We start from the raw sequence: 23073 nt of genomic DNA, 5'->3' as shown, positions 1-23073 counted from the left end.
ACGTTGACCTCTTGGATCCTGCTAGAGATTTCTTTGTATATTCTTAGCTTTTTCTGTTCTCTCCTTGGACACCAATGCTTTTCCCCACATCTTGCCTTCACTTTCTCCTTTCTGTGCAGTGCAGACACACATGCAGCAGTAATACAGACATCTGGCTGGAAGAATATGGAGACGCCAAGGTTAATCTCACAATGAATCAAGTCTGAGATCACTTTAATTTATATGCAAAATGAAACCATCTTTTTGTTTGATAAGCTTCTCCCACCTTGGTTAACACACTGTGCTCTTTAATAGCAAAGGGCCAGACTATGAAGATGCCCATGTTTTTGAGCCTGCTGTGGAAGGACATTTTACTTTATTCCCGAGATTCATTTCTCCACTTGTTTAAATTATTCTGAGTCATACAGAATATATTAAGGTCTGGAAAAAAGAGCCAAGGCATTGAAAAAAAAAAAAAAGCTAGTGACTTCAAATAGTAAAATTGAATTGATTGCTTTTAAATGTGTGACAGGACAGCCCCCATTCTTCCCAGCACAGGAACCATTAGAGAAGATATTGCCAGATTCTATACTGTTTTGGCTACCTTTCATTTCAAGCAATTAGAAGGTCGTAAATGGGGAAGATGGTGGTTCTGTTTGGCCTGATGAATTTTAAGAGGGTCCGTGATAGTGACATCATCCTGATGTCCAAGCCTTGCATAAAGTGGTACTCAGTTTACGTGAATGAGTGAATTTGCATTTGTTTTAATGGAGTTGGCTTTGTTTTCTGGGTGATGATAGGTTCACTACAGACCAGAAGTAACTCAGCTAAGTCTCGAGAGAAATCTTCAATACCTGTTTTAACCCCAAGGCTGAAAACGTGGTGTACGGAAAGTAACTTTGGAGAAGTAATTTATTCCTGCTATATTGGTAAGATATTCTTTTCATCAATGATTTATCGATTTCTATTCTTATAATCATACAGCTATATTAAAAAAAAAGCATTTTCAGACATCTAGGGATAATTTTCAAGAAACTGGAAAAAATGAGAAGACACCATGTCATATCCCATGGTCTGCAATAATGATTTCAGTTCAATTTTGTCCCCAGATCTTATGCCAACAAAGACTGATTTACAAAGCATGTTCCCCAGTCCAGAACCAGATAATACTGGAGATAATTGCTGTGCCTGGTTAGAGTTTAAGAGCAATTTCCTGAGGCACCACTTGTAAAAGTGAAAGAACATACATTGGAATGAGTGCTGGTCAGCTATATAGTAAAAGAAAAATAAGGAATGGTTGCACAGAGCCTGTTTTCCAATATTAGTTTAAACAATAACCACATTATGCCTGATGATCCCACAGAACCTTCAATAGTGTGATTTTACTGTATGGCTTCACAAACTCTTTTTTAGCTTTCTAGGTACACAGAAAAATCCAATCAATCATAGTTTAACTTCAAACTATTTATTTACAAATATGATCAGTGCTTTATCATCTAAAAGTAGGAGTTATTATTAAGATCTAAAGCAGAATTTGGATTTCTTCTGAAAATCAAACTATTTTTGTTTTAAACAAGAAAAGAATCATTACTTGTATTAACAGACATCTTAGATTTAGAACATTTTAAAAGAACATTGAAAACTGCAAGAACTCTGTTTTATTTAAAGAAACATTAAATTTTAAAAACACATTAATTTTGAAGATTTAACATATAATTCAATTTAAAAATAGACTCTTCTACATTTGTTAAGGACTATCTGAATCTAAGAAAACTTATAGCTTAAGATAAACCAATGATAGGTACATTCAATCTTGCTTTGTAAAACAATTGATAATTACTGTTCACATATTTTAGGTTCTTTGAATTTATCCCTGCCTTTAAAATGATGAGATTTGCTTCTTATGGATGTTGGCGAAACCAAATGACGGACTGAACAAACCTTTGGCAGAATAAAACAGACCAACTAACTAATTTAGGCCATTGTTTGGGTTGAACAAAATCCACCTCTTATTCATTTAGCTTTGATTTATTTACTTGTATAAATTATCAGTGTCAGTTATTTCATTTAGAAACCATGCACACTAGAGAAAAATGAAAATTAAAAAAAAACTAGATGTAAAAAACACCTGGATATTTGATACAAAGAAGATCCTGCCACACTAAGGTGGGTTTTAACAACTAAAGCATTTCTCTTTTTCTAGCTTAAAGAAATAAAAAGGCAGACAGTTTTTTCTTATCTAAATCTTTATTAGAAGAAGAAACAAATAGATTTAAAACAATGAGTAACAACAAATTTCATTAAATATTAAACATTTCAGTTATCAAAGATACTTAGACAATATGTTCCTAATATTTCTGCACAGCAGAAGCACACTGATTATAGAGCTCAGACTGTCATGTGCTCATGTGAGTGTTTTTGGCATAAAAGAATATCTAAAGTCACATTTAAACAAATGTGATAATAGATAAACTGATAGTAACTTACTGTTGATTCTCAAAGCTTTCACAAATTATCATATATGATTGACATTCCCTTAGGGTGAATGCTTTATAGACTCTTTCTATAACACGGAGTATCAAACTGAATTCATTTTCTTTAAAGTTAATAGTATTAGTAAAATTATTGAAAGTTGAATTAGAAATTATGTTCCTGTGTATATTAGCACAATAAAAATCAATATAAGTAAACTGATTATTTCATATCAAAAGTTAGAAAATGAAATAACATACATAGAACACTCCTTGATAATAAGAAACGATCATTTAAAATGGAGCAATTCAGTACATGACATGTAGGAGCACCCTTGCTAGGGGTAGTTTCCCTTTGTAATTTCTCGGTTTCCCTTTCGAAGCTGTGTAAAACATTGAAAAATGTAGTTGCACACCTATTGTATTTTCAAAGATCTGCTATAGAAAAGATTACATTTTTAAACTTCTTGCTTTTAGTAAAAAAACAAACCCAACAAATGTCCTTTCAGATTTTTTTTTTCTTGCGTGTAGTACACATTCAAGAATGTTCACTAGGCGCAAGGGAAATTGTTGATGCTGCAAAATGTACTCTATTTAGTGAGGATATCAGACATACTGGAACGACAAATATTTCCAACCAGTGCACTAAGAAGAAAGCAAATACAAGAAGACTTATTTTAATCACTAAACATTACAGGTTGTTTTTTCTTTTTAATGTTTGTAAACTTGCCCGCAAAAGCTGGGTAATATTAAACAGCCAGTAAGGCACTTTGTCAGAGAGGATGAAGTAGTAAAGGCTGGATGGTTGGCAATTCGTTTAATAGGAAACATTCTGTACTTAGAGCAAAATCCGGACTGGGACCGTCCTTTTACCAATTTATGGTCAAACAGCAGTGGGGAAAACCTTAAAATTTTCTCTTTCATGTTGTTTACCAATTTTCCCCGCAGAAGTCTTTTAGTTGTAATTTAAAAAACATATTACTTAGGAGCTATCAATTTAAATAAGGTATCATTTTTCAATCTAATATTTAAAAGAATATTAACATATTCACTAGTATTTTCAAAACATCCAAGCCACTAGACTTAAAAATGAACTACAAAACAAAAGCTCTTAGTATAAAAATGTTCCATGTTATTAACAATTCCCTTGCGACTTCTGATGGCTTCACATATTACAGTGTAAGCTTTGGTATAAAACATGCAAATAAAAGCCAACAAGGTCATGAATACAGTATTGCAAACACAAAGCACTTATGAGACGAGTGTTGCACAGACACAGCAGATGAGGAAGAGGTAACACACCGCTACAGGATGACCAGAGTTTGCACTTCTACTGCTTCTTAGTTTGTGAACTTTGCTTGCTCATAATCTTCAGCAGAGATTGACTCATGTAATAGGGTCTTGCAGTAGAACCATCATTTCTTTCTAAATCTTCCACTAGGAGGAAGAATGGCACAGAGTAAATATCACAGCAAAACTGTAAGAGAAGTAACATCGCCATCTGCTGCCCATTTGCTTCACAGCAGGTCAAAATGTTTTTTTTTTAACAAACAGCATCGTTTGGCATGAACGTTATTGTAAACATAACTATGAGAAAACAATCAGCCCTTGTTATTATGTCAGTAAGATAGTCTCTCATTCTGTGTAGCAGGTCAGATTCTGCCCATACTGCATGCCTCTTGAGGAAATAACTTTTATCTTCTTTTGGATAGCAAACAATTACCAAAAAAACCCAAAGATTCATCAGGAATTTCTAAATTTACCTTCAAATTCCTAAAAAGTACTAGGCTCTCAATTTACTTTCTAAATTACCATATTCGTTCAAAATTGCTTTTGTTTTGCCATCCACAATTTAGAGAGTATAGTTTTAAAAAATAAGATTCGTACTATTGTAGATTTCAAATCTTTAAACCGAAAATTTTGAGAAATATTGCTCTTTTTCACAGTTGTTACTTTAATTGCTTTGTATGAAAATGGCTTCCAAATTATTTTTCTCAAAAATAACTTGACCTAATTTTTACTCTATATTTCAGTTACACAAAGAAGTAGTTAATGGAGAATATTTTTTTGACTAGAAATAAGCTCGTAATATAGTTAAAACTTCTATATTTAGAGATTCTTCCATTAAGTGCTAAAGAAATCATTAAGAAATATTGAACCAAATGGCATTCCTTTTCCTATGATTTTGCACCCAAGGGTTATATCCTTAATATATAGCCAAGTTTAGAATGTACCTCCATACGGTTCAGTGAACACTTTTACTCTAGAGAATTTTCTGGTCTAACCAGCAGATATAATATTAAACATTTAACACATGGGCCCCATCTAGTACCAAAAATCTAAAATACAGAAGAAGTTATGATGGTTAGAAGTCTCCAAATTAATCTCTTTTGTCTTTCTCAATTTTCTAACTACTAACACAGCCAAGAATGGAAGGAAAAGAACAGGCAACTAGTTTCTCACATGTCGATTTATGTTTTATTCAAGTAATTTTCCAACTTTCATGTGTATCAGAATCAGCTAGAGAACTTTAAAACAATTCACAAGTTGCCCCACACCCAAACACAACATATCAGAATGTCTTGGCGGGGGAAGGGAGAGTCATCTATATTTATAACAAGTTCTCAGAGAGATTCTGATACATACAAAAAAAATTAAAAATTTTGTTTCATCCTTACAAACTTTTCGACTACTCTTAAGGGGACTTATTCCTCATAAGTTTTCAACAATTCAGATAGAGGTAACTATTTTACTAGATCTTTGTTGTGACCCCTGTATCATTGAATAATAAAATAATAATAATAACCATGTAGAAAGATAGGTTACCACTCTTCACTGAATTATACTTCAAGGAGAATGAGAGTGAAGAAGGCCCTTTGCCAAGATGTGAACCCTAGTGATACTTTTGACTACAGTAATCTCAAGAAAGTAAGCCACGAACAAGATGGTGGCCATTCTAAGGACCAACATTTTGACAAATCTTCCCTATTCATTGGCTTCTTGCTATTAAGCTGCCACGGAGTCAGTCTACATCTAGATTCTCACACTTAAGGATTATTAAATAAATTAGTATTTATATTAATTTGTAATGCAATGATGTATTTCTGACCCTCTTCTTGGAGACATGGATCATATTCAGATCAAAATGTTAGATCAACATATTCCTTTCTGTCAATACATAAATGATCCTTAAACAGAAGCTTGGTGTAAAAGCCAAAAGGATAGTACTTGATTCAGTGCTCCCTTGGCGGTCGTTTTTACACTGTTAGCCATATCACATGCACTTGCCCACAGGGGATGGAGAGGCAAAGCGCGTGAGGGTCTGATTCATGCTTTGCTCTGCCATGCAAAAGATTAAGGCATGGCTGCCAAAACTGGCTTGTGGCTCTGGCCAGCAGGGGTGGAGAATGAAAATAACTTTCCTCCTAAAGCCTTGAGGGAGAGATTTCCTAACCCACAGTATGTCCCTTGTAAAGGTACCCATTGAGGTACCTACGGAGGGCTAATAGTCCATTTCCTTAGGTTAACATTGAAATGTCTTACTTATCCTTTCTCTTTCCTCATTGAAAGTTGAGCTAAAAATAAACCTGTTGTGGAACAAAGCCACACAATCTCTTTAATCTAGAAAAACAGGTATGCTCATGAAACATACAATCACTCTTCTGAAACAAATCCATACCTATTTCCTACATGGTGGGAACGGGAGAACAGGAATTTGTCTGTATTCGGGTTACAGAGAAAAGGCATGAGTATGGCCATTTCAATTTCGTTCAGAGTATTTTCGTGGTGGCCAGATGTTCATATTATTAGAAATGATTCCAGAACTCTGATTCGACTTTATTAGAAATATAATTTCACTAAAACTAAGTGGGCTATGAAGGTTCCACAGTCATTTTTACCTCGTAACGCTCTCTATGGAACCTGTATACCATTAACATCTACATGTTTATTATGAACTTGAATCATTTACTGAAATATACTTCCTAAGGAACCATTAATACAAGTCTAATCACAGTTTAGAGCGTTTTCCACTAGCTTGAACAGTATGAATATAACCATAGCACCATATTTACAAATTTAGTACCATATGCTGGTTAACTATGAATCAATCTTTTTATGGCTAATCGATCATACATTTAGAGTGCTTTCAAAAGTTGCCTGAATATCCTTTACAAATATACATTTATAAAAAGAAAGGCTATAAAGTGCTGCAAAGGGAAACAGCACAACCAGTTATAAAAGCTTTTAAAACACTTTCGGCTATAGACTTTAAAAAAACGTTTGACGTTTACACCTTGCTCTCCAGCTGGGACCACAGTCTATCAAGCATCCTAGTTCACAGAGGCTCCTGTCATCAATGCCCCACACCTTAGATGGTACCACGTTCTGGCTTTTTAGGAATAAGCAGAGAAATTTCACATTACTCAAAAGCATCATTTTCATATTACAAGTGACCTAATTTATAAAACATCTACTTAAAAATGAGTGGCACTGTTTGGAGCTTTTCTACTCTTTCTGCTTCTGGGGAACTAGTTGCTTCTTGTTCAGAATTCCGTGCAGGGTAGGGGCTATGAAGTAGGGTTTTTCTGCAGATCCATCATTTCTTTCCAGATCTTCACCTGTATATGCAGCAGCCAAAGCAGGCAAAAGCAGCAAGCAGCAGCAGAACAATTATACACATTTTTATAAATTGGAGAGTCGAACAGGGAAAAATCAGAGAAATCAGTGTTAGAAAGTCAAGTATAAAACAAATTAGTGCAGTTAAGTTGCTGATGCTGGACAAAGTAAGAAGCTTCACCCTCCACCAGGAAGCCCTGAAACTTCCTGAATTCCACCCACTCTCAAAGAGATTTGTTTTGATAGTTTAAATGTTAGTAAGATCTTTCATGTCCTTTCAAAAGTAATAGCTTTAGATTCTGTGACTGTCATTTTGGAAAGGTAAATTGCCACATCCTCTGAGATGAGGCTGAATAAAAAGTGTATTAATCCTGTGATAACTGTAGAATAATAATTGAACTTTAGAGTTCAAAGTCACTTTTTTTTTGAGGAAGGTTAACCCTGAGCTAGCATCCGCTGCCAATCCTCCTTTTTTTTTGCTGAGGAAGATTGGCCCTGAGCTAACATCTGTACCCATCTTCCTCTATTTTATATGTGGGACACCTTCCACAGCATGGCTTGACAAGCAGTGCTTAGGTTTGTGCCTGGGATCCGAATCAGGGAACCCCAGGCCACAGAAGCAGAGTGAGTGAACTTAACTGCTACACCACCAGGCTGTCCCCTCAAAGTCACTTTTAATGGTAGTTCCATATCCTAATGCTACAGATGAAGAAACTAAGACCCAGGGATGTAAAATAATTCTCCTGAAGTCAAAAGCTTTGGGGCAATCAGGATGAGATGAGGACCAGCCTCTTGACACTGAGCTCAATTCTCGTCCTACTCAACGATAAGGCATCCTGTCCTAATCCTTGCAGGTGGCCTCTGATTATGTTGGAAAGCCAATACCAGCGTTTTCTGACTTCTGTAATACATGAATGTACCTTCCTGCTTTGCTTAGGCTAATAATAAAACGACGGGGTGTTCACTGAGTACACACACTGGGTGGTTGCAGGGAAGCACCAGAATGATGCTGAGAAGCAAAAGATATCTGCCTGGAATTAAATTTCCCACAGATACAGACAATTCACAGCAGATAATATCTATCAATCAATATATAAATGCAACTTGATTCTAGCTTTTGACTAGTATATATTAAAAAATATTATGTTATTTGTAGCTTTTACTTATTATGACATAAAGGATAAGAAATATTACAAAAAACAGCATAGGATAATCATAGATTGGTGGAATAAATCTAAATTTTTTTTTATCATACTCTTTTGGGAATGGTTGGATTAGTGGTTTAGTAGATTTCCACATTAGCCATCACAGTGACCTTCCTCACACACAAAATGAAAAGCCAGGAGGGACTATGATAGACACTGAACATTTTCTTCTTTCTTCCTTAATCATATTTCTGTATCACATATCACAAATCATGTATCATATGTCTAAATCATTATTACCCTTGAGGTATTGGTAGGAAGCCTGGTATGAATTCTCATTTCCTTGTAACACTTAAAAAAGTTATTTCTATAAATCAAGTGTTTGCAAATGGTTTGCATTTTAAAAAAACACCAGTTCTTTGGCAGTCAAGATGATAGGCATAATATATATATAAAGTACAGTCCCACACAATCAGAATTTGGCTTAGAGTATCTTGTACGAAGAATGTTTTCCAAAGTAAGATGTTGCCCATAGTAACAGCTGGGGAGGGAAGAGAAATACAATTTGGTTTCCCTTGTTCTTTATTATCAAAGACAACAGTCTTCGGAAGGAAACTATTCATGTTCAATACACAATGTATTGAATAAAGCTGAAATTACAACTTTCAAGTTGGTTTTCAAGAAGTTGGCAATTATTAATATAGAAAGGTGGAAAACATTTCTTACTGCTCATATTTAAAATCCACTGTCAAATTTAAAATCCACAAGATTTGCCAAAGCTTCCAAAGACTAGAAACTAATAGCTTCTGGACATCTCCTGAGATACATTTTAAGAAAGTTTTTCAGTTACAAAAATGGGGAAGATCCCAGTGGGATCACCCAGTATTGCTCCCATGATTAGCGTCTGAGATGAGAGAAGAGATCTGTGAATGTTCTAGAGCTCTGTCTCCGCTATGTCTCAGGCACTACCATTTTCCTGTACTCCTTCTTCCGTCTCAAACCTGAGCTGGAGTTTGTTCATCTGGCAATTTGTAGATGGCTTTTCCTAACAACTCTGAGGCACTAGGCAAAGACTAAACATTCCAGTTCTATTTATGGCCAGAGGGAGAGCTACTCAGTACACAAAGTACCCCTGATTTCTCTGTCCAGTTATTGAAAATTGTTTGTTTTCTAAAGTGTTCAGAAAGAGAAGAGAAAAAAACCCACCGTTTTCTAGGAGGCTTTTCTTTGAATATATCTCCCTATAGTTATTATCTCTTCTCTTAACCCCAGTTTGAAGTTGGTGCTATAGGTTACACTGAAAAAAACCTGTGAATTTTATACAGGTGGGTCACTCAGTAATGCCCTGTCATAGAATGTTTTCTCTGCTTCTCTTAAGAGCAATGTGCCAGAGAAATAGCCTCTCAGAGGGTATAGCTGGAGAGCTAACAATTTCTCTTCTTTCACCTGCTGACCCTAATTTGCCTGGGTTGTGGTGAGGGCCGGATGAAGCTCATCATGGGCACTGGGTTCTCCCTTATCCTTTGAGGATGAGATCCTAATAGAAAACATATTCTTTTCTGTGTATGTGTGTTGTACATGCCACATAGAGACGCAGTAAATAAGTCAGTGATGACAGCTCTAAAGAAGTATTTTAATTCTAAGCACAGAATTGATCTAGCCATTTCCTAGACATGCTCCTCTATGAATCCCAATTATTTGTCGTTGTGTCACCTAGTGTGAAATGGCCCTATGTGTCTTTGAAACCATTGCCGGGTTGGCTTTATCAGAATCTATAAAGGCTCTCCTCACAGAGTTCCCAAAGCCCAGTCTTAAAGCCCAGTTATGTCCTCAGTTCTGTTAATAAAGCACAACAGAAACAAATCATTATTATAAATTTGAAAACATTAAGAAATGAAAAAGCAATTTCATGCTATCACCATGCTATGAAGCTTGAGGTTCATTTCAGTAGCTGACTCTCCTATGCTTTGCAAGCTCCATTCTCTCAACTGTTAAGGTTTAAAGAGCATCTAGTAAACAATGTCTCTTTCCAAAAAACACGCTTTTGGGGTTGCAGCCAGGTCATAGCAAACCCACAAGCCAGCTAAGAATATGGATCTCAACCTTCTCATCTTTCGGTTGTCCACTGAAGGGGGAAAACACATATACCGAAAACTTACAGAAGCAGATGAAAATTGTATCAATACACATTGCATAGACGCTGAAGAACCCATGTGCAATTAGGTAAGATCCAATAATGACCGTCTGTAAATGAGTAAGGAAGAGAACGACGATGTCATTAACTCATCCAGAAGAACAATAATGCAGCTTTAAATGAAAGTCGTGATGAGAAAGCTTTAAAGTTCTCTATCGGAAAAGATTTCAACATAGAGACCAAACAAATTCAATGATAATGTTTTCGAGTGCTTTGTACTGGATTTAAACAGAATGTACTAGATTACCTGCCAATTTTCTTACCACTATCCCCAATGCCTACCAAAAATAGCCCAGAAATAGGAGCCTGCACACTGAGGCAGTACAGCAAAGGAGTTCAGAGCACTCTGCTAGGTTCGAATCACCACTTGGGCACTCACTCAACAAGTGACTTAACCTCTCTGTGCCTCTTACATAAAATTGTCAGTGGGGGAGGGGAGAATGTGAATCATAACAGTATTTGTGACATACGGATTGAGTGAGCTAATACATTGTAATACATACCCCAGGGCTCCACCCAGGTGCTCTCCAGCTGCCACATTTATGCCCCAGCTTTGGGAATGTAGGCTGTTGATGCCTCAGCTGCTCCCCTCACTAGGAATTGCCTTCCTTGCAGGGAACTGCCTCACCCAAGGTTACACCTCCATCCAGGGGTCAACATCCGGCCAACAACTGCAGATGCAGCATACAACTGCCTCCTCCCTCTGTCAGAACCTCCTGCAATTATGCCAGAGGCCTCAGCTATAACTGCAGCAGGGGTCAGCTTTTTCCTTTGCTCTGGCCTGCCTTCCTCATTTCCTTACAAGTCTATCTCAGGAGAGCACTTCCTAATAAACCTCTGCGTGCAATCTTCTGTCTCAGAGGGTGTTTCCAAGGAACCCAGTCTCTAAAGCAGAATGAGGCTTGGCACAAAGGAAGACCAACAATGTTAGCTATCATTATTTCTCCTATTCTTTCTTGTTTTTTATTTTTTATTTTGATAACTCAGTGTCAATATTACCTAGCTGCTGTGGAATGAATTGTATCCCCTCAAAATTCACATGTTAAAACCTAGTCCCCAGAGTAATAGTATTTAGAGGCAAGAGCTTTGGGAGGTAATTAGGTTATGAGGGTGGCACCCTCATGAATGGGATTAGTGGCTTTATAAGAGGAGACAGGAGAGATGTCTCTCTCTACCACGTTAGAATACAGCAAGAAAGTGTCCCTTTGCAAACCACAAAAGAGAGCCCTCATTAGGAACTAAATCTGATGGCACCTTGACCCTGGACTTCTCAGCCTTCAGAATTGGGGGGGCTAAATTTGTATTATTTAAGCCACCCAGTCTAGGGTATTTTTGTTATAGCAGCCCAGACTAACAAAGACATCAGCTCTTACCAGCAAAGGTACCCAGTAGTAATTTAAAGATGTTGGTCCTTCTACAATCATTGGGATTCTTTCTGTGAAGAGTAAGAAGGCCAAGATACCTACATTGAAAAGGCAGAACATGTGTATTATGCACTTGCAAATGAATATAGCTTTTTATAGTAAAGAAGTTTTTCCAAGCACCTTTTAAACTTTGTATTATTTTCATTATTATTACTTACCTATACATCCAGCAACTAAAATTTTCCCCAGAGTTAGTACAAACTCTGTAACTCTATCCATAACTGCAACTCTGAGAATCGGAAAAAAGAAAGCATAATTTTATATTTAAATTACATTTGTTACTTGAAATTTATGAAAGCAAATAATTCTTGAGTTCATTTCGATGTGTCTGCACTGAAATTTTATTTGGCATTGTTAAGTATAAGAAATGAAGGTAGAACCCAGGGATAGGGGTCTGACTGAATTTTAATGAAGTAAACAGGAGACGGCGTTATAGGGCTGTCGCATGCTATTGGTGCTGTCAGCCTGCCTCTCTCTAATTCTAGGCCTACAGCCGCCCTGAATCCTGAGGGTGCCGCACTTGTTCTCCGATTTTGTTCACTCAGACTCTGTCAAATTTGGGAGGGAGGAATGGTCAGAGACATGGTGATAATGTCCATGTGGGGAATTTCTTGAACAGAGAGGTTAATAAAAATGAGTCAGTGCCAGTGGGTGTAAAGACACAGGTGGATGATGGAAGCAACAATTCTAAGATGCAAAAAGAAATTAATGGTGTGAGAGAGAAGATTTAAGTCTATCAAATTAAAAGATAATATTCATTTCTAACAAGACCACCAACACTTTAAATAACAACACGTGAAGTATGTGATGCTCAGGGTTCACCACATTGTCTATTGCAGTGTTCAACCTGATTACTTACTTTAAAACATTTCTCATCAGCAGATTGAAAGCATCTCTCGCTGACCTGCAGAAGTTTTGGCCATATATTGCAATCTGAAGAAGACAGTTGATATTATTCTGGAGTCGGTAACATATCCTAACATGACCAATGGACAATCCAATGACAGGAAAATGAATTAATTCTCTGTCACCCATACAGCTACTCTCATTCCTCTTTTCAACATCTGGGTTGGTGGGAGGCCCGGGAACCGTGTGTCCTCAACTCTGTACAACTCTCAGGGTGGCTGATAATAAGGTGGGCTTCAGGTGCGATAGGCCCTTAAATCCAGGAGGACTAGACACCGTCAAACAGTTCGGTCTTTTTCTCAAATCCCAGGGCATGGCTTCTGTCTTTGCAGTGTTTTGGCTAGGGTTTGTTGCTGAATGGGTTAAACGTTGTGGTGTTCACATTAAAAATTACCGCCCAGAAATCAAATGTCTTTCAATACACTTGATTTACTGATTAAAAGGCTCAATGCAATATTCTCACTGAAGGTAAATAATGACTATTTGAATCTCCATGACTATGTGAATGACCCCTGCAGACCCTGTGTTCCTGTGATAATAAGCCACTGTCCTAAGGTTGTAGTTGCTAAATTTTAGAAGAATTATAATTCTGGATCCCCTATTTTAAAAAATGTCTTTAGAAGCCTCTATATTCCCATAAGAAAGAAGTAATAAATTCAGTTAGGCAGTGTCATTGCCCACACATATCAACATAAGATTCGTAAAAAGGCGTAGACCCTTCCTTAAAAATATGTAAATCCTAGAATTAGAAAGGTATATTCTTCTCAGAGTGAAACATATATTAAACAAAATTTCCTCTGGCTAAACTACGTCAAAGACGCACAAAATCATTTTCAATCTAGCACATTTTTAAATTTCTAAGGTAAATAATATTTTCCCTCTCCAAAAAGATACTGATGGTAATAATGAAGTACAGTTAAGATACTATCTCAACTAGGAAAGCAGAGCCCTGAATCACGCACTGGATTCATAAATCCTTCTATCAACATGGTGATAAATTCAACTGCCTGCTGTAAAAGTGCTTTAGAGATGGAAATGTAGACATAGGATTTGGGTTTGCAAAGGAGAAGCTTAGTAAATAAATCTACTTACCATAACATAGGCATGTCTGTTCAAAAACTTCACCACATGTTCCAAACACCAGAAACAGCATTTCAGGCAGCATTGTAGGAATCTAGAAATGTTGCTCTGGGCATCTACGAGAAGGAGATATTTAAACCTATTAATGGTTTGCAACTAAACTCTACGAATCCAAAAAATAATAAAAATGTTTAAATGGTCCTTTACATTTTTTAAACTGCAGTAAAATGTACATAAAATTTACCATTGTAACCATTTTTAAGTGCACAACTCAGAGCATTAAGTACACTCACAATGTTGTGCAACCATCTTGTCTATCCATTTCCAGAACTTTTCATCATCTCAAATAGAAACTCTGTACCCATTAAACAATAACTCCTCATTCTCCCCTTCTCCCAGCCCCTGGTAACCTATATTGTACTTCTGTCTATATGAATCGCCTTTTCTAGACACCTCATATAAGTGGAATCATACAACATTTATCCTTTTGTGTCTTGCTTATTTTACTCAGCATAAAATTTTCAAGGTTCATCGTTTCACTCCTTTTTAGAGATGAATAAGATTCTATTGTATGTTTATCCTTTTATTTGTTAATGGAAATTTGGGTTGTTTTTACCTTTTGGCTCTTGTGAATAATCCTGCTAGGAACATTGGTGTGCAAGTATCTGTTTGAGTCCCTACTTTCAATTCTTTTGAGTGTGTATCTAGAAGTGGAATTGCTCGATCATACGGCAACCCTGTTTTTAACTTCTTGAGGAATTGCCATACTGTCTTCCACAGTGGCTATACCATTTTACATTCCTGCCAGCAATACACAAGGGTACTAATTTATCCTCATCCTGCAAACATTTGTTATTTTCCATTTTCTTGACAGTAGCCATTTTAATGGGTGTGAAGCAGCACCTCATTATGGTTTTGATTTGCATTTCTCAAATGACTAATATTGAGCATCTTTTCATGTGTTTATTCACCATTTGTATATCTTCTTTGGAGCAAGGTATACACAAATTCTTTGTGGAAAGGACCAAGATGGTGACATAGGAAGCTCCTGAACTTCCCTCCTCCCACAGATGCACACAGGGAGGAATTTCCTCTGAGAGAAATCCAGAAACCAGCTGAGTGACTCCTACATACCATGCAACTGAGAAAATACCCACATTGAAACAGGTAAGAAAGGCTGAGACACATTCACTGTAACTCCACTGGCACAGCACTGTACGATTGGGACAACACCCTCAACTCTCAGCTTCTCCCTGAGGAGTGAAGGGTTTGGACGGCATATCTAGGATTCAAACTTTTAAGGCTCCCATCCAAGGGATGGGCCCCTAAAACACCTAACTCTAAAAGCCAATGAGGCTTGTATCCACAAGTCCTACAAGACTGCAGAAAACAAAGAAGCAGTTCTTAATAGGCATACATGCTAGCCCTCACTGTGGCTATTCCCCCAGGTCTTAGCTCAAAGAAAGCAGGCAAAAACGCCCATCTTCCAGGCTTTCCCTAAAAGGGAACTGACCACATACTTTTCAACCTGTGGCCTGAGGGTACAGCTAATAGTATGCATGCATCTAGGGGCTAGCTATGATCCTCTATGGAGCCCTGGGGAGCCCTGGGTACTTCTTCCTCCTTTTCCTTCTAGCTCACTCAGTCATAAAACCAGGTCATCAACATTTCTTTGGAGGAGCTTGTACACATGCCTGGTGCCCCAGCTTTTGTGGCTGCTACTGGAGGGATTGTCCCCACTTCTCCTGGCTTTGATAGCCAATGGGGCTTGCATTCACAAGTCCCACAAGATTATAGCAAACAAAGAAGCAGTTTTTAAATGATGCAGAAGCACCCTCCCACACCCTCCCAAATGTAGTTATACACCCAGGCTCAGTGCAGAGGATGCAGGCAGATACACCCACCTCTCAGTTTCTCCTTGGAAGGAGCTTAACTACATACTTTCCCAGCTGCTGCCTGAGGGTCTGGCTTCTAATCAGCCAGCGTCTAGGTTCTGACTGGATCCTCCCCTTTGGAACGCTGACAGGACTTGGCACACCTTCAACTATTAGGAGCCACTAAGAATAAGTATGGTGGCCAGGAGAATCATAGAGGTTTGGGAGAACCAGAAGCTTGGGCTGGGCTGATTGATAAAGTTTATCTCCTACATGAGACCATTCTGCTAAGACTGGGAGAGGCGGCTGTTTCATTTAATGTGCAGAAACCAACACAGAGAGTCAAGAAAAAATGAAGAAACAGGGAATATGTTCCAAACAAAGAACAAGATAAATCTCCAGAAACTGATCTTAGCAAAATGGAGATAAGTGATTTACCTGATAGAGAGTTTAAAAAAAAACTAGTCATAAAGATGCTCCCTGAGGTCAGGAGAGCAATGCATGAACAAAGTGAGAATTTCAACAAAGAGAAAATACAAAAAAGTATCAAACAGAATTCACAGAGCTGAAGAACATGGACCGAAAAATTCAACAGAGGAGTTCAACAACAGACTACATCAAGCAGAAGAAAGAATCAATGATCTCAAAGAAATGGCAGTGGAATTCATCCAATCAGAGGAGCAAAAAGAAAAAAGAATGAAAAAAAATGAAGATAGCTTGAGGCTTATAGGACACCATCAAGCGGATGAATATACATCCTATAGAAGTCCCAGAAAGAGAAGAGAGACAGAAAGGGGCAGAAAGCTTACTCAAAGACATAATGGCTGAAAATTTCCTTAACTTGGGGAAACAAACAGACACCTGGATCCAGAAAGTCCAAAAAGCACAAAAAAAGTTGAATCTAAAGAGACCAATGTTGAGACACATAAAATTAAACTTTCAAAATTTAAAAGGCAGTTAAAGGCAGCAAGAGAAAAGCAACTTGCTACATACAAGGGGACTCTCATAAGAATATCAGCAAATTCTTATCAGTAGAAACTTTTTGGGCCAGAGTGGAGTGGAATGATATATTCAAGGTGCTGAAAGAAAAGAACTCCCAACCAAGAAACTCTACACAGCAAAGCTGTCCTCCAGAATTAAAGGAGAGATAGAGAGTTTTCCCAACAAGCAACAGCTGAAAGAGTTCATCACCACTAGACCAGTCTTACAAGAAATGTTAAAGGGAGTTCTTTAAGCTGAAGCAAGAGGATGCCAATTAGTAACGTGAAAACATAAGAAAGAATAAAACTTATTGGTAAAGGTAAATACATAGTTAAATTCAGAATACTCTAAAATTGTAATGGTGGTGGGTAAATCACTTAAAACTCTAGTACAAAGATTAAAAGACAAAGTATTAAAAACAAATATACAATAATTGTTAATGTTTACATAATATAAAAAGACGTAAATTGTGAGATCAAAAACATTGTAGCATACAATGTGGTGGAGTGTAAAAATGCAGAGCTTTTAAAATGCATTTAAAGTTATTATCAGCTTAAAATAGATTGTTATAATTATGACATGTTTTATGGAAGCCTTATGATAACCACAAATCCTTCTCAAACTCTTCCAAAAAACAGAAGTGAAGGGAACATTTCCCAATTCATTTTACCTTGATACCAAAGCCAGACAAGGACAGTACAAGAATAGAAAATCACAGGCCAATATCCCTGAGGAACACAAATGCAAAAGTGCTTAACAAAATATTAGCAAACTGAATTCAACAGCACATTAAAAGGACCATACACCAAGATAGAATGGGATTTATCACAGAGATGCAAGGATGGTGCAACATATGCAAATCAATAAACATGATGTATCACATTAACAAAATGGAGGATAAAAATCATGATCATCTCAATACATGCAGAAAAATTACTTGACAAATTTCAACCTCCTTTCATAATAAAAATTCTCAACAAAATTGTTATCAAAGGCCTTAACATAATAAAGACCATAAATGACAAGCCCACAGACAACATCATACTCAATGGTGAAAAGCTGAAAGCTTTTCTTCTCACGTCAGGAACAAGACAAGGATGCCCACTCTCATCACTTTTATTCAGCATAGTACTGGAGGTCCTAGTCAGAGCAATTAGGCAAGAAAAAGAAATAAAAGGCATTCAAATCAGAAAGGAAGAAGTAAAATTGTCTCTGTTTGCAGATCACATGATATTATACATAGAAAATCCTGAAGTCTCCACCAAAAAACTATTAGAACTAATCAATGAATTTAGTGAAGTTGTAGGATACAAAATCAATATACAAAAATCAGTTGCATTTCCATACAGTAACAACTATTAGAAAGAGAAATTAAGAAAACAATTCCACTTACAACAGCATCAAAAAGTAAAATACCCAGTGCACTGAAAACTGTAAGCCATTGATGAAAGAAATTGAAGAAGACAAAAATAAATGGAAAATATTCCATGTTCATGGATTGGAAGAATTAATATTGTTAAAATGTTCATAGTATGCAAAGCAATCTAGGAGTTCGATGCAATCTCTATCAAAATTCCAATGGTATTTTTCACGGAAAAAGAACAAACAATTCTAAAATTTGTGTGGAACCACAGGACACTCCAAATTGCCAAAGCAATCAAGAAAAAAGAACAAAACTGAAGGCATTATGCTTCCTAATTTCAAACTATATTACAAAGCTATAGTAATCAAAACAGTATGGTATTGGCATAAAAATAGACACATAGATGAATGGAACAGAATAGACGCCCAGAAATAAACCCATGCACATGTGGTCAATTAATTTTTAACAAAAGAGTCCAGAATATACAATGGGGAAAGGAAAGTCTTTTCAATAAAATGTTCAGGGAAAACTGGATATCCACATACAAATGAATTAAATTGGCCCTTTATCTTACACCATACATAATAATCAACTTAAAATAGATTAAAGACTTGAACATAAGACCTGAAACCATAAAAATCCTGGAAGAAAACATAAGGGTAAGCCTCTTGAAGTTGGTCTTGGCAATGATTTTTTGGATTTGACACCAAAAGCAAAGGCAACAAAAGCAAAAAAATAAACAAATGGGACTACATCAAACTAAAAACCTTCTGCACAGCAAAGGAAATCATCAATAAAATGAAAAGGCAATATATGAAATGAGAGAAAATATTCACAAACCACATACAAGAGGTTAATATTCAAAATATACAAGGAACTCATAGAATTCAATACCAAAAAAGGAAATATTGCAATAAAAAAATGGACAAAGAATCTGAATAGACATTTTTTCCAAAGACATACAAATAGCCAAAAAGTACATTAAAAGGTGCTCAACATTACTAATCATCAGAGAAATTCAAATCAAAACCACAATATCACCTCATGTCTGTTAGGATGTCTATTATGAAAAAGACAAGAGATAACAGGAGTTGGTGAGGAAGCAACCCTTGAGCACTGTTGGTGGGAATGTAAATTGGTGCATCCACTGCAGAAAACAGAATGGAAGCTCCTCAAGAAATTAAAAATAGAACCACTATATGATCCAGCAATTCCACTTCTGTGTATACATCTGAAGAAAACAAAATCACTTTCTCAAAGAGATATCTGTACTCTCATGTTCATTGCAACATTCTTTACAATATTCAATGTATGGAAACAACCTAAGTGTCCACTGATGGATCAGTAGATAAAGAAAATGTGGTATATATATATGCAGTGGAACATTATTCAGCCCTAAAAAATAAGGAAATCCTGTTTTTGCAACAACATGGATAAACCTGGAGAACATTATGCTAAGTGAAATAAGCCAGACAAAGACAAATATGCATGTTATCACTTTTATGCGGAATTAAAAAAAATTGAACTCATAGAAACAGAGTGTAGAATGGTGGTTACTGTATTGTATAATTGAAATTTGCAAAGAGTATAGAACTCAAGTGTTCTCACCAAAAAAAGGAAAAAGAAAAAAAAAGGGTAAATATGTGAAATGATGGACATGTTTATTACCTTGAATGTGGGAATCCTTTCACAGTGTATATGTATATCAAATCATCATGCTGTACACTTTAAATATATTACAATTTTATTTGTCAATTATACTTCATAATGCTGAAAAAAATTTACATAATTAAAAAAATCTTTTGCCCATGTTAAATTCAGTTGTTTGTGGTTGAGTTGTAGAAGTTCTTTACATATTCTGAATATTAGTCGTTTATCTGATATATATAATTTGCAAACATTTTCTCCCATTCTGTGGGTTGTCTTTTCACTCTTGATAGTGTCCTTTGATGGACAGACATTTTTTTATGTTTTGAATTCTAACTTATCTGTTTTTTTCTTTGGTTGCCTATGCTTTTGGTGTCATATCTAAGAAATCATTATCAAATCCAATGTCATGAAGATTTCCTTCTATGCTTTCTTCTAAGAGTTTTATCTTTTATGGTTAGGTCTTTGATCCACTTTGAATTAATTTTTGTATATGGTGTAAGGTAAGGGTCCAACTTCATTCTTTTGCACATAGACGCCCAGTTTTCCTAGTAACGTTAGTTGGAAAAACTGTCCTTTTCCCATTGAATGGTCTTATATGTGAGGATTTATTTTTAGGCTATCTATTCTATGCTAGGTCTATATGTCTGTCTTTATGCCAGTGCTACACTGTTTTGACTACTGTAGCTTTGTATCAAGTTTTGAAATCAGGAAATATGAGTGTTCCAAGTTTGTTGTTCTGTTTCAAGATCGTTTTGACAATTAATAATAAAATCACTTACAGTGCAGTCTAAGCAGAGTTTATGTGTTTATAAACTATATGTGTCATGTATGAAGATTTGTGTGATGGCCCATATTTATCTTTTAAGCCTGACCTGTCCTGAGCTCTTGATTTGGAACTGCCTGACATTTCCACCACGCTTCTAAATATTGATGCGTCAAAAACACAATTTTTAATCTCTCCTTTGAAATTTTATTCTCCTGGTTTCCACATCTTAGTAAATAACATCACACACTTTTTCTCTTTTCCTCTCCCTCCTACCCCTCATGTCCAATCCTCAGCAAGTCCTGTTGGCTTTTCCTTCTAAATGCATCCCGGATCTGACCACCTCCATCCTTACTACCCTTGTCCAAACTACAGTCGGCATGTTTCCCCCAACCCCCCACCCCAAGCTGTTCTCTTCCCAGAGTCAGGAAGCCAGAGAAAAGATGAATTCTGGAATCTTACCTTTCAGACGGTTGTCCAAGTATTGCAGGACCAATCTAACCATTTGAATTGTTGCAAGAATTAAAGATCCAAATGCTAGGGATCCTGTGTGATATCTGGGAAAAGATAAAATGAGAATAAAAGTTAACTTATCTTTACTATTAACTAAAAGGATGCTAGTTAAACAATTTTTATAGGCAAGAGGGATCTACAGAAGGACTGACAGGAAAGAGCTTCTTATACTTTCTTATTCAGATGGATAAAGGTCTCCACAGAGGGTTTTAAACCATATACACCTGTTTTGCTCTTCATCTACAAGAATGATACCAATAGGCTGTCATCATAATATGAGATGTTTGAGCTGAGCACTGGAGAGACAGAGCCAAGTTAATCCTTAATCTTTAATTTGGTACCCTCCTTTACCTCCTGTCCTCTCCAATAACATATGGCATTTAGATGGATATTGGCCTGGGTAGGAATTGCAAAACTCGGGCTGTAGAACCAGACAAAGCCAATGGACATCCACGAATCTTGAATCATACCTTTGTACCTTGCCACTTGAATTATAAACACGAGATTCAATTATAGGCACATTAAACATGACTGGGAAAATAGACGTAGAGTTGAATGTGGAACTTACCGTATGGCTCGTCCAAATGCAGTAAAAAGTGGATGCGGTGGGATGTCATCAGGTTTTTTCAAGGCCCAGTAATAAGAAGCAAAGGCACCAGCAAGGGTACACTGACCCAATGCAATGACGAAGTTTATAAGCCAGAGAAAGATAAATAGATTGACTATCTGAAAGGTAGTGATGTATTGATGGTATAGGCTCTTTCCACCATAGAAAGCAAAGTTACAGTGAGCCCCAGGGCAAGCTTTGGCAATTTCGGTTGTATTAAAAATCTGCACTCAGAAAAAACAACATGGATAACAGAATATTAAATGCCATCCCAAGACAACACTTTCCTTGCCCTGTCTTGTGTAGGCCCCAAACACGTCTTGCTTTTTTTCTCTTAGATTCTGCTGTTGTTCCTATTTTCTATCACATTACTTTATATAATTCTTTAACGAGCTCTGGACAGTATCTCACTTTTCATCATATGCTCATCACTCTACACCCGCTATAATTTCACATTTATTAGTGTTGCTGTTGACTATATCTACTTCTTGGGTTTATGACAGACAAATGAGCTCAGGAAATAATAGTGCCTTCTCTCTATTGTTCTTACCATTTCCAGTGCTCTCCTGCTAAGACCTGACCCACCCTCCTCTTTTCAACAGTGATCCCCACCCATGTACAATGTTTCTATTTCAGGATGATCCCCACCACAACTGCTAGATGAAATGTAGCAGAGTTCTGTGCTAAAGTAAGTAAAGAGAGAGTTCTTTTACTGACCTCTGGGTCACAGGTTTTATTTTCATGTTCACATTGCCCCTCTGGGGCTATCACTTTGTATATGGGTGTCCCTGACGTGGCCAAGTAACTGAGTGAACTATATTAAGGATCAATTGTTTGCTCGTGAGTTGAAAGTATATGGACAAGAAAATAATGCAAATAACTCAAAAGTCCACTGAGAGATTAACTTCAAAAAAAGTCTAATCTGTTAACAATTCATCCATTTTTCAGACCCAGAATAATATAACACGGGTCAGTTGCACTGAGTGGCCTCTTAAAAACAGTAAAATATGTGGGAGCTTTCTTAGGTTATTGCCAAGGAAAAGTAGTACCACAGATGGAGGCAAAATAAAAATGTATCATGTGACCTCTTTGAGGTGAAATTCAATCGATGTAGTGAAACATTTTTAGAGCTTGGCAAAAAAAAAAAAAGGTCAGTTATTTCTTTAGGATGTCCCAAGTCTTCCCAGGATGGTAAACAATGGACACAAACTCCCGCCTCCTGAATAGTAGTGTGGACCTGAGGTCAATCACCAAAGGATACACTGCTGTCACCGCCCAGTAGGAAATGCAGATTGAGAGGAAAATGAAAGTTAAAACCGGGTAGATTAATGTACTGGGAATGTATCCAATGGCTCTGAAACAAAAAAATAGTTGAAATTCAACATGATCTGGAGCTATAACTTCTCGATTAAATTTTTATCTGTTAAAACTACAAATAAGCCTCAGACTGAATTAGTTCTGAGAACAGTGGTAGTAACCATAGACTCTTTTACTGATCATTCTAGC

At 36.7% G+C, this 23073-nt stretch overlaps 1 protein-coding gene across 10 annotated transcripts in view; it reads right to left on the bottom strand.

Moving 5' to 3' along the window:
* Nucleotides 1-2207: 2207 nt before the first annotated feature.
* SLC44A5 (solute carrier family 44 member 5) overlaps nucleotides 2208-23073 on the bottom strand; it is a 316589-nt gene continuing 295723 nt past the window's right edge. For 4 of the 10 annotated variants that reach the window (XM_070267486.1, XM_070267482.1, XM_023641844.2 and 1 more), the window contains 10 exons: nucleotides 22829-22921; nucleotides 22285-22372; nucleotides 21529-21791; nucleotides 20910-21004; nucleotides 13829-13932; nucleotides 12690-12763; nucleotides 11989-12059; nucleotides 11780-11868; nucleotides 10372-10456; nucleotides 3562-3887 (listed from right to left, as the gene is read on the bottom strand). In XM_070267486.1, coding sequence (XP_070123587.1) covers nucleotides 3781-3887; nucleotides 10372-10456; nucleotides 11780-11868; nucleotides 11989-12059; nucleotides 12690-12763; nucleotides 13829-13932; nucleotides 20910-21004; nucleotides 21529-21791; nucleotides 22285-22372; nucleotides 22829-22921 — 1069 coding nt within the window. In that variant the 3' untranslated portion in view covers nucleotides 3562-3780. Of the gene's footprint in view, nucleotides 3096-3561; nucleotides 3888-6744; nucleotides 7070-10371; nucleotides 10457-11779; nucleotides 11869-11988; nucleotides 12060-12689; nucleotides 12764-13828; nucleotides 13933-20909; nucleotides 21005-21528; nucleotides 21792-22284; nucleotides 22373-22828; nucleotides 22922-23073 lie in introns of those variants that run through there. The other 6 variants (XM_023641846.2, XM_023641843.2, XM_070267480.1 and 3 more) reach the window with 3 other exon arrangements.

The sequence above is a fragment of the Equus caballus genome, chromosome 5 (assembly GCF_041296265.1).
Source record: "Equus caballus isolate H_3958 breed thoroughbred chromosome 5, TB-T2T, whole genome shotgun sequence".
Classification (NCBI taxonomy): Eukaryota; Metazoa; Chordata; class Mammalia; order Perissodactyla; family Equidae; genus Equus; species Equus caballus.
The sequence above is the reverse complement of the archived record's forward strand: the minus strand, read 5'-3'. Positions and strand labels throughout refer to the sequence as shown.